General features: G+C 46.1%; 1 protein-coding gene and 1 long non-coding RNA gene across 5 annotated transcripts in view; one reads left to right on the top strand and one right to left on the bottom strand.

Moving 5' to 3' along the window:
• Positions 1–382: 382 nt before the first annotated feature.
• Positions 383–5016, bottom strand: LOC143975031 (uncharacterized). Its single transcript, XR_013272319.1, has 2 exons — positions 4878–5016; positions 383–1932 (listed from the first exon to the last, which is right to left on the bottom strand). It is a non-coding gene; the product is annotated as an uncharacterized LOC143975031 (long non-coding RNA).
• GAB1 (GRB2 associated binding protein 1) overlaps positions 4913–16030 on the top strand; it is a 132120-nt gene continuing 121002 nt past the window's right edge. For all 4 annotated transcript variants that reach the window (XM_077476964.1, XM_077476966.1, XM_077476965.1 and 1 more), the window contains exon 1: positions 4913–5052. In XM_077476964.1, coding sequence (XP_077333090.1) covers positions 4951–5052 — 102 coding nt within the window. In that variant the 5' untranslated portion in view covers positions 4913–4950. The remainder of the gene's footprint in view (positions 5053–16030) is intronic.

Genomic DNA, 16030 nt, shown 5'->3' on the forward strand with positions numbered 1-16030 from the left:
TCTTTAAAGAATTACCGAATTCATTCGAATTAATTCGTTATATTTCTTTCGTATTCGTTGCTATTCGTTATTTTTTTATTCGGACATTCGGATGCATCCGAATGTCCGAAAGATGCAAAATTCGGCCGAATTTCGATTCGTTACGAAACGAATTGCACAAGCCTAACAGATATCTGGAAGCTTAGATCTACAATTTCCACATTTTCTTTTCACAGGTTTGTCAACCTAGAAAAAAGAAACCACAATAAGAAAGGCATACAAAATAACACTTTCTAAAACATTTGCCCCTGGTTATACAATCTCTAATTACAGCTGAGAAGTACTAACATTTGAAAGGAGAGGGAAATGGGACTTTGAATGAGGCATGTCACTGAATGGATACTTTGATTAAAATTGTTTATTAAGTACAAATCACATCATGAAAAGTGTCAATCTGGGATATAGGACACAATTTACTATAGTACACTTGTTTAACCACTTAAGCCCCGGGCCAATTGTCAACCTAAGGACCAGAGGTCTTTTTACAATTTCACACTGCACTGCTTTAACTGGTAATTGCGCCGTCATGCAATGTACCCAAACAAAATTTGCGTCCTTTTCTTCCCACAAATAGAGCTTTCTTTTGATGGTATTTGATTGCCTCTGCGATATTTATTTTTTACGATATAAAAGGAAAAAGACTGAAAATTTTGAAAAAATATATTTTCTACTTTATGTTATAAAAAAAAATCTAATAAACTAAATTTTAGTCATACATTTAGGCCAAAATGTATTCAGCCACATGTCTTTAGTAAAAAAAAATGTCAATAAGTGTACATTTATTGGTTTGCGCAAAAGTCATAGCTTCTACAAACTAGAGTACATTTTGATTTGTGTGCCTATGTGTACCTACGTGTCAATGTAGTGATTGGTGCACTTACTATGTCCTCTCCTCGCAGTCCGGTTAAGACAGCCCCGATGAGAGTGACATCACTTCCTCCCTGCCTGTGTTCACACTACACAGGCAGGGGAAGCTTCTCATTCGCCATGAGCGATCAAGAGGGGATGGCCAGAAACCAACGGCCATCCCCTCATCCCGGATCGCTTCTGAAGTGAAACGGACTGTCGCAGCCAGCGGGAGGGTGTCCGATTGGACCCCCAACACGCTGGAAGGCAAGCACGTACGGGTACGTGCTTGTGCCCGTACATGCCATTCTGCCGACGTATAATTAAATGCGGTGGTCCTTAAGTGGTTAAATATACAGTTATTGTACAAAATATAATACAACATCATTAACAATGCAAATGCATAGACACTCTCATGCTTTCATAAAACCAATAAACATAAGCAATTGCTCATGGTAAGCCAAACTGGTCTGGGCATCAGTTGGATATATACTCGACGCATGTTTCATGGCTCTTGCCAATCATCAGGAGTAAAAATGCACTGAAATTAAATCAAGAATATCTGTAAATATGGGATAACCTTTAAACAGAGAACCATCTCTTGAGAAAAGGGGGGGCTATAACTTACTATCCGGCCCAAAGGTGATGCCACATATATGTCCAGGGGATGCAGAGGACAGGAATATCGATCTCCCCCGGGGCTGAGGTGAGGAATCGCATCTAGATCGCCCCGGGGAATTTGATATTCCTGTCCTCTGCATACCCTGGACATATGTTGGGCACCACCTTTGGGCCGGATAGTAAGTCAATTATTAATCATGCACCTCTAAGTGAACAATGTGCTCCAATCCATAAAGCGCAAGAGGGCTCCAAAATTTGAGGTGCACCACACCCTCTCCTGTGTCCCCACTGATCGGATGGAATGGACCCCTAGCTTTTCAGTCCAGGGGACATTCAGGCTTACAATGTTGGACAGGGATGGCAGTTCACATCAGTTTGCAAAGTAGCTCTCACGTAATCATGGCAGTCATACGTGGAGAATAGTGCCTAAAATGAGATAAAAGAAGGGGACTATTTATTGGACAAATAATAAATGGGTATTTACAAAATGTAAAAACAGGCATGTATTGGCAAGATTGTTAAAAGAAAAACTGTGCTATTTTCTAAAAACCAAGCTGAAACTCAAGACTTTATACGACGCCAAGCAAAGATAAAGAACAAGATGAAGCTGCGCTAAGAATACATAAGCCACAAACCAGTGAACTTAGGCCAATGCGTTTACCAATAGTAAACTGTAAAGGCAACTCTAATGAGGCAAAAATACCCCAATATTATTGACATGCGAGTATAAACATACAAATAATTTAATCACACAAGTGAAATGACCAAGATGAAAAATTAACATAAGTGTATAATAAAAATAGAAAATATTGAATCCTAGTTCTTTATGTGTTGGCAAGAGATTGCAATAGGAAACGATGCTACTGGCGCGCGTTCCACCGACAACCTGAAATTACATCATTTGGACTTGAAACTGGAAATTGCGTCGTGTTTCGCCCTCCCACATGGCATCATCAAAGACCTAATTTCTGGTTAAAAGAGCCGCCTATAAATACAGGAAGATGGACACCTCCCCCTTACTCAGCCAATCCGTCACAGAAACCTTCCCCACCGTAGCGGACACCTCCCCTCCCCCCCCCTGCAATGGCAGGGAAAGGTGTTCGTGTCGGGGATAGTAGTCTGGGTGAGGGGGGGGGGGAAGAGTCTGCATGGGGGGGAAAAGGAGTCTGCGTGAGGGGGGGGGGGAAAGGAGTCTGTGTGAGGGGGGAAAGGAGTCCGCGTGAGGGGGGGGGAAAGGAGTCTGCGTGGGGGGGGGGGAAGGAGTCTGCGTGGGGGGGAAGGAGTCTGCGTGGGGGGGGAAGGAGTCTGCGTGAGGGGGGGGGGAAAGGAGTCTGCGTGAGGGGGGGGAAAGGAGTCTGCGTGAGGGGGGGAAAGGAGTCTGCGTGAGGGGGGGAAAGGAGTCTGCGTGAGGGGGGGAAAAGGAGTCTGCGTGAGGGGGGGGAAAGGAGTCTGCGTGAGGGGGGGAAAAGGAGTCTGCGTGAGGGGGGGAAAAGGAGTCAGCGTGAGGGGGGGAAAAGGAGTCAGCGTGAGGGGGGGGGAAAGGAGTCAGCGTGAGGGGGGGGAAAAGGAGGCAGCGTGAGGGGGGGAAAAGGAGTCAGCGTGAGGGGGGGGGGAAAGGAGTCAGCGTGAGGGGGGGGGGAAAGGAGTCAGCGTGAGGGGGGGGGGGGAAGGAGTCAGCGTGAGGGGGGGGGGAAAGGAGTCAGCGTGAGGGGGGGGGGAAAGGAGTCAGCGTGAGGGGGGGGGGAAAGGAGTCAGCGTGAGGGGGGGAAAAGGAGTCAGCGTGAGGGGGGGAAAAGGAGTCAGCGTGAGGGGGGGAAAAGGAGTCAGCGTGAGGGGGGGAAAAGGAGTCAGCGTGAGGGGGGGAAAAGGAGTCAGCGTGAGGGGGGGAAAAGGAGTCAGCGTGAGGGGGGGAAAAGGAGTCAGCGTGAGGGGGGGAAAAGGAGTCAGCGTGAGGGGGGGAAAAGGAGTCAGCGTGAGGGGGGGAAAAGGAGTCAGCGTGAGGGGGGGAAAAGGAGTCAGCGTGAGGGGGGGAAAAGGAGTCAGCGTGAGGGGGGGAAAAGGAGTCAGCGTGAGGGGGGGAAAAGGAGTCAGCGTGAGGGGGGGAAAAGGAGTCAGCGTGAGGGGGGGAAAAGGAGTCAGCGTGAGGGGGGAAAAGGAGTCAGCGTGAGGGGGAAAAGGAGTCAGCGTGAGCGTCTGCGTGAGGGGCGAAAAGGAGTAGTCTGCGTGAGGGGCGAAAAGGAGAGTTCTGCGTGAGGGGCGAAAAGGAGTAGTCTGCGCGAGGGGCGAAAAGGAGTAGTCTGCGCGAGGGGCGAAAAGGAGTAGTCTGCGCGAGGGGCGAAAAGGAGTAGTCTGCGCGAGGGGCGAAAAGGAGTAGTCTGCGCGAGGGGCGAAAAGGAGTAGTCTGCGCGAGGGGCGAAAAGGAGTAGTCTGCGCGAGGGGCGAAAAGGAGTAGTCTGCGCGAGGGGCGAAAAGGAGTAGTCTGCGCGAGGGGCGAAAAGGAGTAGTCTGCGCGAGGGGCGAAAGGGAGTAGTCTGCGCGAGGGGTGAAAAGGAGTAGTCTGCGCGAGGGGCGAAAAGGAGTAGTCTGCGCGAGGGGCGAAAAGGAGTAGTCTGCGCGAGGGGCGAAAAGGAGTAGTCCGCGTGAGGGGGCGAAAAGGAGTAGTCCGCGTGAGGGGGCGAAAAGGAGTAGTCCGCGTGAGGAGCGAAAAGGAGTAGTCTGTGTGAGGGGGGAAAAGGACTCTACGTGAGGGGATAGGGGTATGTGTCAGGAGACAGGGGTCTGTGTGACGGGAAAGGAGTATGTGTGAGTGGATAGTAGTCTGTGTGACGGGAAAGGAGTATGTGTGAGGGGAAAGGAATATGTGAGAGCGCTGTGAGGCGGGGAGAAGTCCCCCTCAGGCCAGCCATGGTTCTCACACTCGTCTCCTGCTTCTCGTATTGGAGGCGTGAGAGGAGAAAAGGGAGGAACTGCAGGACGGCGCTTCCATGGATGGGCGGAGGAGAAGAGGAGGGGAGAAGAAGAGGGAGAAAAGAAGAAGGAGGAGGAGGGGGGAGAAGTACTGTATTGAGTGGAAGAGGAAAAAATGTGTGTGTGATCTGCGGGATGAGAAGGAAGGAGCCCGGACACAGGGCGGCTCCATCCCACATCTACTAAGCACAGGCAGCTTCTCCTCAGGGCCCCGCAATCACAGAGCGCCAGTCTCCTCCCGGCCGGGCTCCGGACAAAGTTGTGGAGAAGAGGGAAGACGAGGCGGAAGAGGCTCATAGAGCGAGCGCTGAGGGCGGGGAGCCGGGCTCATTCCCCGCTCCCCTGGAATAAAGTTTTGGTGAAGTTTTGTCCCTGTACTGATCGGGAGGAGGAGGGCGGCTCACCCTGGAGGCTGTGTCCATCAGCCTGTTTTCGGAGATCAGGAGGGGACACGGTGCCGGGCTGGGCAGGAGAGCCATGATGAGCTCCGGCGGAGGAATGGGCTCGGGGGGCGGCGGAGAAGTGGTCTGCTCCGGCTGGCTCAGGAAATCACCGCCCGAGAAAAAGTTGAAGCGTTTCGTAAGTATGAAGAATGGTGGAGGGGGGAGGAGCGGGCCTCGGCGTGCCTGGGAGCACCGGCTGACGACGACACAACTATCATAACAACTGCCGGGGGAGGAGGAGGGGCACACAACTTCACAGGGGGTATTGGATTATTGGGGGGGACATACATTCAAAAGTTCTATGTCATGGAGGGGACACCTAACTTCAGGAGTTATGTTATGGGCCACATATATTCAGGGGTTATGGAGAGGGGTCACCCAACTTTAGAAGATCTCCATAGTAGGTGGCACCTAACTTCAGGGGCTATGTGTCAGAGAGGGACCACCTACCATCAGGGGTTACATATAAAGGGGTCACCTAACGTCAGAGGTTTCATATCATGAATAGGGGTCACTTAACGCCAGGTGTTACTTATCGGAGCGAGGAGCCACCTAACATTGAGAGTTATGTATGGCGAATAGGGGTTTTAATATCATGAATAGGGGTCACCTAACATCAGGGGTTACTTATCAGAGCCAGGGGCCACCTAATGTCAGGGGTTACGTATCAGAGCGATGGGCCACCTAACATCGGGAGTTATGTATCGTGAATAGGGGTCACCCAACATCAGGGATTACGTATCAGAGAGAGGGGCCACCTGCCATCAGGGGCTATGTATAAGGACTGTTCACCTTACATTTTGAGCTACGTATCATGGAGAGGGGACACCTACTGTCAGGGGGTTACATATCATAAGGGGCCACCTAACTTCAGGAGTTGCGTATCATGACTAGACACCTGACGTCGGGGGTTATGTATCATTGAGTGAGGTCACCTATCATCAGGGGTTATGTATCATGACTGGGTACTTTACATCAGGGGTTATGTATCGTGGAGAGTGTCCACCTAACATCAGGGGTTATGTATTATGATGGGCCACCTAACGTAGGGGTTTGGTATCGTGGAGAGAGGCCACCTAACGTCATGGGTTAGGTTTCATGAAGATAAGCCAGGGGTTACATATTGTTGAGAAGGGTCACTAACATCAAGGGTTCAGCATCATGGAGAGAGGCCACCTAGCATCAGGTGTTATGTATCATGAGAAGCCACCAAATGTCAGGGGTTACATCTCATGACTGGGCACTTAACATCAGGGGTTATGGATAATGGAGAGGGGCCACCTAACAGGGGTTATGTATCACAAGGAGCTTGCTTGGAGTTTGTAGCAGTTTGTCTATTGCTGTGCCCAGTACTGTATGATACGTTCGATTGGTGACAGATTTGTGGTGAAAAGTGGCCTTTAAACAGACATGTCCTCAGAATTGCACAGAATCCTTTTATAAATGGTTAGAAATAGCCCACTGATCTGACTGAAATACGGGTTTCCAGGCATGGAAGACATAACCTGCCCTACACAGTCATCCTTGACACATTCATCTTGGGTGTAATGTAGGAAGGTAAACCCTAGTTATCAATCGCCCGACATTGTGTTAAGTTCCCACAAATGTGCCATGCTGCTGTGGCGGACAAGTGTTTTTCTTCTGTCTTGTTTTGTTCTTCTTCCAAAAGTCACACAACACTTGCACTGTAGAATAGGAAGGTCTAAGGAATGATGTCTTGGATAGGGGTTTACAAAGTTGGTGGAGAAGGTGGCCTTGATGCTTCGGAGAGTGTCGGTATTTGCATAGTGGTTAGAATCTGCCATCTGGGATGCTATCAGCACATGCTACATTTCTGTTCTAATAAAATGAATATGTCAGCTGAAAGGGGGATGTGGTAAGAATTGTCCCATACTTCCTGACTGTGGGATTTGCCTTCCATGGCAGGAATGCTTTAGGCTTGTGCCATTGACATCAGTGTATCTTCAGTTTGAGACCCTTTTGATATCATTCAGAATTCAGACAGGTGTATTTGATCTGCTTCTGACCTGTGTTTGATCTACTTCAAGTTGGATTTTCACACCTTCATTCTTAGTCCGGTCATAGACAGAGCAAATTTCTTTACTGCAATCACGGTTTGCAAGAAAGAAAATCCCTTGATTCCCCCATCAACACAGTGTTGCTGGGGGAATCCCTCCTGCCGAGCCATTGCTCTCCCTGTCGGGAGAACACAGTGATTATTGCTAGTGGCTATAATGGCCACATGTGAAATCCAGCAGACTGGTTTTACCCAAATTGTTTGATCGATCAACTTGGGAACGTTCGGCTTGTCCACACATGGTTAAAATCTCGGCTGGTTCTTGCTGAAACAGCCAAGATTCTAACCATCTATGGCCGGCTTTACACTTGCCTAGACCTGTATAGGAGCACAAACCCTGTTTGAAGCAAACTAAATTTTGTCCACACAAGCTGTTGGGCACTCCATGACACTGTGCCTTAGATCCCAGCGAATTACTTAACACTTTACATATGACTCTTCCCATAATGCAATGCTCAGCTTCTAAGCAACCAGGCACTCGACCCCGAACACTCTCATATGTTGCTGAGCCCTCAAGGTGGCCATGCACTGCTCATATTTGAGCTGTGATTGACCTGTTGGCACCACCTAGATCAAGTACAGTAGCCAAAGAGGAGATTCCTTCATCCATGCTGTTTTACTGTTTAGTAAAAACAAACAGACCTGCATATGTGGCGCAACACAACACCAAGCTGTAAATGCTCTGAGCACTGTTAGATTTTTTTTCCCCGTACCAGCAAAGATAAGATTTGCATGTACAGTGCTGATCCCTTGTGTAATTGTTTTACTATTTTATGCAGACATAATTATTAGAGATTGAGGTACATACACATCTGTTGGGGGGGGTAGGTGGGTTAGGTGAAGGCAAAAATAAGTGCACTCTGTCTTCTATTGCCCTTATCTTTTTTGCCATAACTTAATCCACCATCCCCCACTGCAGAGGCGTACTTGCCTCAGACCGATGGCTCACTGGCAGCATCTGCATATTGGAGCCCTGCAGATTTTGTGGCGCTGTGTTCTGAGGCTGTAGTAGAAGAGAGACTGTGCCCCAGAGGCCTGTGGGGCTTTAATCTGCAGGCAAACAAATGCTAGAGGCCAGAGATATTTGATTGAAGTAGGTATACAGCTGTGAAAGGGGAGAATGGGGTAGGTTAGGTCAGGGTACGAGGGTAAACAGGGTTAAGCTGGCCATACATAGGTTGAAATTCAGCCACTTCAGCAGGAACCCGACTTAATTTAAATTCATGTATGCCCATTCTCAATCATGAGAAGGTAATCTATCAGATGACTTCTCACAAACGGGACTGTTGAAAAATTTGACCAGTGCTGCAGTTCGTAAACCTGCAGCCCTGATCTGTGTATTGTGACAGTGGCAAGGCAGGAGTGTCTCCCTGCTGCTATCAGAATACAATGACACAACCGGGGACATTCCTGCATTCACACTGAATGTGTTGAAGGGGGAATAGGTTCAGCCAGGTGGCTGAACGAAAGAAACTGAACCATGTATGGGCAGCTTAAAGCGGAGTTCCAGTCACCTGTGGAAAAAATAAGTCAGCAGCTACACAAACTGTAGCTGCTGACTTTAAAAAAAAAACAGCCACCCACCTTTCCCAGGATCCAGAAGTGTGCTCACCCCAGTCGGTCTCGCTGCTGTCTTTGGTTGCCAGCATCCTCACTATGGGGACCCAGCTGTGACATCTTGCAGCAGCTGTGTGCCCACTGTGCATCGTGAATGGTATGTGCAGTCTTCTGGGACCTGTCGGTGCGCTCAAAACGTAAGCGAGAAGCGTGTACCTGTCAAAATCGGGTACCCCCCGCTGCTCCTCAAAGGTGCCCCTTGTTCAAGAGGAGCGCAGAACAAGACCTTTTGGGTGGAGCTCCTCTTGAAAGCTTCCGTCTTCACCTGGTCTTCCTTCCATGTTTGGGGGCTCCAGCTATATGAGTGGCTGGGGCCGCGATGACGTCACGCCTGTGCATGTGCACAGGAGCCCTCGGCTCCGGCACAAAGCTCTGAAGGTTTGGCATACTGTGATGTCACAGGCTGCATCCAGTGTGAATATCTCCTAAACAATGCCAGTTTAGGAGATATTCACTGTTATTATAGGCTTATCTGTAGGTATAAGTTCAAAAAATGAGTTGACCACCAAGTGTACTTTGTCTAGAAACTGCACTTATCCTTTAACATGAAGGAAGTTGTAGAAGTTAAACACCTTCTATTTATTTATTTTTGTATCATCACAGAGTGTTACTATTGCAAAACAATACCTTGAAGTTATAGTCTAGTGATCTGAGTTTGTTGCATTTAGTGAATTCCCCAAATAGAAGTGTGTGTGTGTGTGTAGTGCAGCAGATTGTGGCCTGCATTCCTCCTGGTACACATGCCACCTCTGTAGGGGGTTGGGTTCTATCTGTGCCAGTTGTTGCCGCAGGGAGGGAGCGGGACAAGTTATGTTTGTAGTGTGTGCTGGTTGTTATTCCCAGCTACGAGTTCAGTTTCAAAACAGTCTGCTCTTGTGAGCGGTAGTCTGTGTGGGAATTTGGCTGGCAAGATTGTTGTCAGGAGGCTTCACGTAATAGTGGCTGTTTGCTGAGAGGGCAGATTCCTGCACTCGGTGGAAAGGCTGAAAGTTGAGTACTAGCAGCTTGCTAATAGGGTGTCTGAACCTTTTTATTCCCTATATTCTAGGCTGTTCTGTACTGACAGAGCATAGTAGGCTAATTGCTCTTGTGCATTGGTGTAACACTGTTGTAATGTATTGCTGCTCCCCTGTAAACCATTATGCATAATGGATAATTTTAGACTTCGTCTAAGTACTACCCAAAGACTTTGACTGTTTTTTGTTTTTGAATGAAGTGGGCAAAAACTGGACGCTATGGGGGTTATTTACGAAAGGCAAATCCACTTTGCACTACAAGTGCACTCACTTTAGCTCTAAGGGGGACATGCAAGGAAAATAAAAAAAACAGCATTTTAGCTTGCACATGATTGGATGATAAAATCTGCAGAGCTTCCCCTCATTTCAGATCTTCCCCTCATGTCGACAGCGACTGCACTTTAAGTGCACTTGGAGTGCAAAGTGGATTTGCCTTTCATAAATAACCCCCTCTGTCAACTTCTTATTGTGGTCTGTGTCCCTGCAGGGCAGTTTGTAACCTTTATCCAACTGTCTGCTGTCAGATAGAAGCTTTGCAGCCTCCAGCTTGCTTCCATACACACCTGGTACTTAAACCCCCCAAAAGTGTTAAGCGATCGGAAATGCATGCTTCACAGGTACTACAGTGCAGGAGACTGTTGATTGCACTACGTGTTACTTATTGCTGCACACTTCGGAGTGAGAGCAGTAATTCTAGGCCCACTATTCCTGGTTAACTCTAAACTAATGACATGTAGGGGCGTCTATGGAAAACATTAGGGTACTGAAGTTTGTTGCCATTGCAATTTCAGGGCTTTACATGTTAGGTACCATTTACTTGGCATAACCTCATCTTTTATGTTTTACCAAAAGGTGAGTAATATATTGTGTTTTTTTTTTTTATGCCCTAAAATCTACTTTAGTGTATTTTTGCAAACATTTCATTTTTCATAAACTGTTCTAATATTGTGTGACATAAATATTTTGAACTGCCTCTATTTTATTCTCTAGGACAGTGATTCTCAACTAGGGTTCCTCCAGAGGTTGCTAGGGGTTCCTTCAGCATTGGGCAATTTCTGCCTCTCAGATCATTTCTCACTGACACCATTGATCTTTTTAACTATCTGTAGGGAAGTAATTCTTCCCAATGATCACAAGGGTAAGGACCATTCATCCCACTGACCATTACACTAATGTATCAAGAGTTGTAGATTTCTAATTTTTAGCAGGGGTTCCCTGAGACCGGAAACTATTTCAAGGGTTCCTCTATGTTGAAAAGGCTGCTCTAGAATGTGCACTTTCAGAAAATATATAATTCTTCTGTAATCTTCATGCCTGAAAATGATTTTGTGGAAAAATGTCTTAGGCAGTGAAAGGGTTAAAGTAGCACTGTGAGCAAAACTTCACCCCCCCCCCCCCCCCCCATTTGAATAGAGTAAGGGAGGGTTAGAACACCTGGCAGTTTTTCTTTTTTGCCAACTGTGTTCTATTGAGACAAATTCCTTTCACTTCCAGACCCATAGCCAAATCGTACCTCATTTTGCATCATCGCCACAAATGGTGATGGTGGTAAATGGGGGGGGGGGGGGGGGGGTTTGAGGTTGGAAGAGATAGCGTATATCCCTAAGCCCATGTTCACATCCGGCCAATTTGGCATGTGATTTGACATGTCAAATCGGTGGCTATTGCCGGGAGTAGCACCATCCAAATCGGTGCAACACCAGCTTTACGGCACCACACCGATTCCCAAAAGTAGTTCCTGCACTACTTCTACTTTTGGTGACTTTGGGGGCGATTTCAATAGACATCTGTGCATGAACCTGCACATATGTTTATGAAATCGCTCCCGAAGTCAGACTGACATGCGGGTATGAAATCGTGTGAGTTTCTGACCCGCAGTCAGTGTGAACCTGGGCTGACAGGGACACAGACCGCAATAGAAACCTGACGGGTGTTCTAATCGCTCTCCACTCCTATCCAAATATAAAGGAAAAAAAAAAGTTTTGCTCTTATCCTTTAATGACATCCCAACTCGCCTTGCCAATAGATGAGCATTTCAGCACATAACACACACACAATAACGCATCACTGTGCATTGTCGTGGTGCACTGCTTTCACACAAAGTATGCACCTTTTTGTATTTTAGGCCTAGTCTACACATGTTGATTCGTTAATTATAGCACCTACTGCTTTTACATGCCTTTTTTCCATGCGTGTTTGATGCTTATTTGAAGCTTTAGGCTGGGTTCACACTATTGAGAAAGCCGTATCCAATTTGCATAGCCGGATCACTGACCAGCTCGCACATCTCTGGTGCAAATTGCACAGCGATCCTGTGCGCCTTTTTGGTCTGTTTCAGGTCCGAATTCAGCCCCAAATTTGGGCTGAAATCAAAGCTGAAACTGAATGGAGACGCACAGGACTCCTGCTTTGAGCCGCTGCGTTCAGTGTGAACCCAGCCTTAATGGAATTTGGCAAATGCCCTGTGTGAGTTGGTTTCCTACTTGTTTTAAAGGGGAAGTAAAAGTAATGTGAAATGAGAAGTGATGATGAGGAAGTCACCAGATTTGAGGCATGTGGTGGAGGTGTTGGTGTGCTTTCTGGTAGTACATTCCTCCCTCTCAGTAGTAGCATCTTCCTCCCTGCTAGGTAGTAACACAGGGATTGATTTACTAAAACTGGAGAGTGCTAGATCTGGTCTAGTTCTACATAGTAGCCAATCGGCTTCTAACTTCAGCTTGTTCAATTAAGCTTTAACATAAAAATAACTGGATGCAGATTGGTTTCTCTGTAGAGCTGCACTATATTTTGCACTCTTTCAGTTTTGGTGAATCAACCCCACAATGCCTGGAATTTCTAAACGAAGCTAATTTCAGCTGCTCATCTTCTGGTGAACTGTTTGAGCTTTTTCTGCAAGCTGGATTTCCAGATAGCAAAAACCTCTGACAGTTTAACTAACTTGTAATATAAAGCAAACTTTGCCTAGAGTCGTTTTACTCCTTTCATGCCCTGCTGACTGTATCAAGTCTTAAAGTGTTTCTTACCTCCAAAGAAAAAAAAAAATACCTGTCCCCTTAAAGTATGAATAACAGCACAGTGCTTGTGCTGTGTCATTTGGCCCCCTGTATAACCTAAAATACCTGGCTGGTTCTGCCCTCCCCCCCCCCCTGTAAACTGACCACATATTTTTCATGGCTGCTGAGCCCTGACACTGTGGTCAGTTTACGTGCCTTCATCATCCACAGTCTTTTTCTGTCCTCTCCCCCTCCCTCCCTGCTTGTCAGCTCAAGACACTGCCTGCCCCACCCCTCCTGCTGCTATAAAAACTATATTCTATTCATCCCATCCCCTCTGTTAAATAACAATATGGGTCCCGGTGTCTGAGCTATATTAAAAAAAATGCTGATTTCTACCTTGTATCATGGCGTCTGCCAGCACTCACGTGGCTCCTCGGCTGATGTCAGTGGGGGATTCTCGGCCCCTCCTCCTGTCAGCCCAGGAGAGAAAAGAGTCGAGGAGTCATGTGAGCGATGGGAGATGCTCTGATATAAGGTAGAAATTGGCATTTTTTTTTTATATAGCTCAGGCACTGGGACACATTTTGTTATTTAACAGAGGAGATGGGATGGATAAAATATAGTGGCTTAACAACCACTTTAAGCCTAGTACACAAGGGCTGAATGGGCCAGTCCAGTAGAAACCGGCCGACATTCAGTCTGTGTGTACAGCAGCCAGTCTGACAGAAGAGGCATGACCCAAAAAGGTCTGCTGACCGGCTCCCGATTAGCACTCTCAGCCAGGCTGAGAGCGCTGACCTGAGTGTTCTGGCGAGGGCGATGTCCCCCTGTCAGAACATAATAGAACAGCAGGGTAGATGGCTGTACTAACATTGGATTGTTAGTACAGTCGCTCTAACCTGAGCTGTCAGGTTGATGTGGTGTTTTTTTTTTTTTCTTCTTCTTTCAACCCGCTGGATTGAACAAAAAAATAGTAGTACAAGGCTTTAGTGTTCACTTTCTTCAGATGTGGCGAAATTCCATTGCATGATGCATCATATATTAAGGTCATAATATACTGGTAGGAAATGTATTTTTTACACTGGCATCTGGCAGTGGTGGACATAGACTATACGGGACCCCTTCATAGGGGGGAAAACAGTTTTGGGCCCACTTCAGTGTTCTCTAGTTTCTTTTTAAAGTCAGGGACTTCCAGATAGTGTCAGTCATCATTGAGAGGCTATAGCCACTAGCACTAATCGTCATATCCATCTGCTGGAACCCCCTCCCCCGGCTTGCCTTAGATATGTGTCTAAATCTCCCTTTCCACTGAAGCCCTGTGAGGAAGCGATGCAACACCTCCTCAACCACCATTTTAACCCTTTTTTTGCCGACACAAGATTATAGGAGATGACAATGACATTTTGTTGTGTGTGTGTTTGCATGTTTTTTTATCTTTTTGCCCCAATGAAGAAGGGAGAAATCTACTTTAGGGCCCAGTCATTATCCATTATGGTGTTGTGGCTATGTGCACCAAGTCATGTTAAATGTGTTGGGGCAATGCTGTGCCATTTATTCTGAATGCCACCCCAGTGCGCCTTGTGAATGCTCTATATTGCAGTGTGGTAATGCACTAACCTTTGGTGCCTAGACAAAAAATGGTGCATGCATTGCAGTGATGCCATGATGCATTCAGAATGAAAGACACCACATTACACCAACATATTTAACGCACATTGTTATGCATTAACATAATATGATTCTGTAATGGCTTCCTCAATAAAATAAGCATATTCCTTAGGAAATGCATTGAGGTTTACCTAAACCCGGGATGCCCAACCTGTGCAGGCCCAACACAAAAATATAAACTTATTTAAAAATGTAAAAAAAATTTTTTTTTGGGGGGGGATTTTTTGTAAAAGTCTTTACACCGTTGACAGTGTCCATTTACTGGACTTTTATTAATTTTATCTTCCCAAAGAAAAATATCATACTCTTCACAATCACGCCTTATTCTTGTCATCAGTTTTCAGCAGTACTTGTATTTGTGAGCAACTATTTTCAAGGATAAAGGACATAAAGGGCAAAATTAGAATTACTACTGCATCCACCGAACCAGATATTTGATGCTTTGGTTTATCAAAAACCGTATCAAATATCGCACTAGTTTTATGTTTCCCTCTTACTTTTATAATAAAAATTTTAAAAAAATGTAATGAAATATTATTACTTGGGTACATTCTCTACAGTAAGGTCCATATGTATTGGGACACGAGCACAATTTTCATACTTTTTGGCTCTTTATGCCAACAGAATACAATTTAAATGACACAATCCAAATTATTTTGAAGCGCATACTTTCAGCTTTAATTCAAGGAGTTGACTATAAATCTCAAGTACAAATTTTAGGAACTGCAACCCTTTTTATACAGTCTTCCTATTTTCAGGGGCTCAAATGTAATTGAACAAATGAATATAATCCTGAATAAAATTTTCATTTTTGATATTTTGTTGAGGCTCCTTCATTGGCAATGACTGCCTGAAGTTTGGAACCCATGGACATCACCAAAGACTCGGTTTCCTCCTTTCTGATGCAAGGCTATAACTGCAGCTGTCTTCAGTTGTTCTTAGTGGGTCATTCGGCCTTTAGTTTTGCCTTCAGCAAGTTAAATGCATGCTCAATTGGGTTGAGATAAAGTGATTGACTCGGCCATTGCAGAATATTCCACTTCTTTTCCTTCAAATGCTCCTGGGTTGCTTTTGCTGTGTGTTTTGGATCATTTTCCATCTGTACTGTGAAGCACCATCTAATCAACTTTGCTGCATTTGGCTGAATCTGGGTTGACAGTATATCTCAAAACTGCAGAATTCGTCCGACTGCGTCTGTCGCGTCATCAATAAACACCAATGACCCAGTGCCACTGAAAGCCATGCATGCTCATGCCATCACACTGCCTCCACCATGTTTTACAGATGACATTGTGTGCTTTGGATCATGAACTGTTCTAAGCCTTCTCCACTCTTTTTTTTTTTTATTTTTTTTCCCCACATCATTCTGGTACAGATTATTCTTCGTTTCATCCGTCCAAAGAATGCTCTTCAAGAACTGGTCTGTTTTTTTAGATGTTTTTTTGGCAAAGTCTAATCTGGCTTCTATTCTTCAGGCTTATGAATGGTTTGCACCTTGTGGTGAGCCCTCTGTATTTGCTCTTGTGGCGTCTTCTCTTGATTATAGACTTTGACAATGATACACCCACCTTCTGGAGAGTGCTCTGGATGTAGTGAATGGGCTTTTCTTTACCATAGAGAGGATCCTGTGATCATCCACCACTGTTGTCCTTCATGGACATCCAGGCCTTTTTATGTTGCTGAGCTCACCAATGTGTTTTTTCTTTCTATAGACTGTACCAAACTGTTGATTTGGCCACT

Source organism: Lithobates pipiens, unplaced genomic scaffold, assembly GCF_037356315.1.
Source record: "Lithobates pipiens isolate NorthernLeopardFrog02 unplaced genomic scaffold, aLitPip1_a1.2 Scaffold_13, whole genome shotgun sequence".
NCBI classification, from domain to species: Eukaryota; Metazoa; Chordata; class Amphibia; order Anura; family Ranidae; genus Lithobates; species Lithobates pipiens.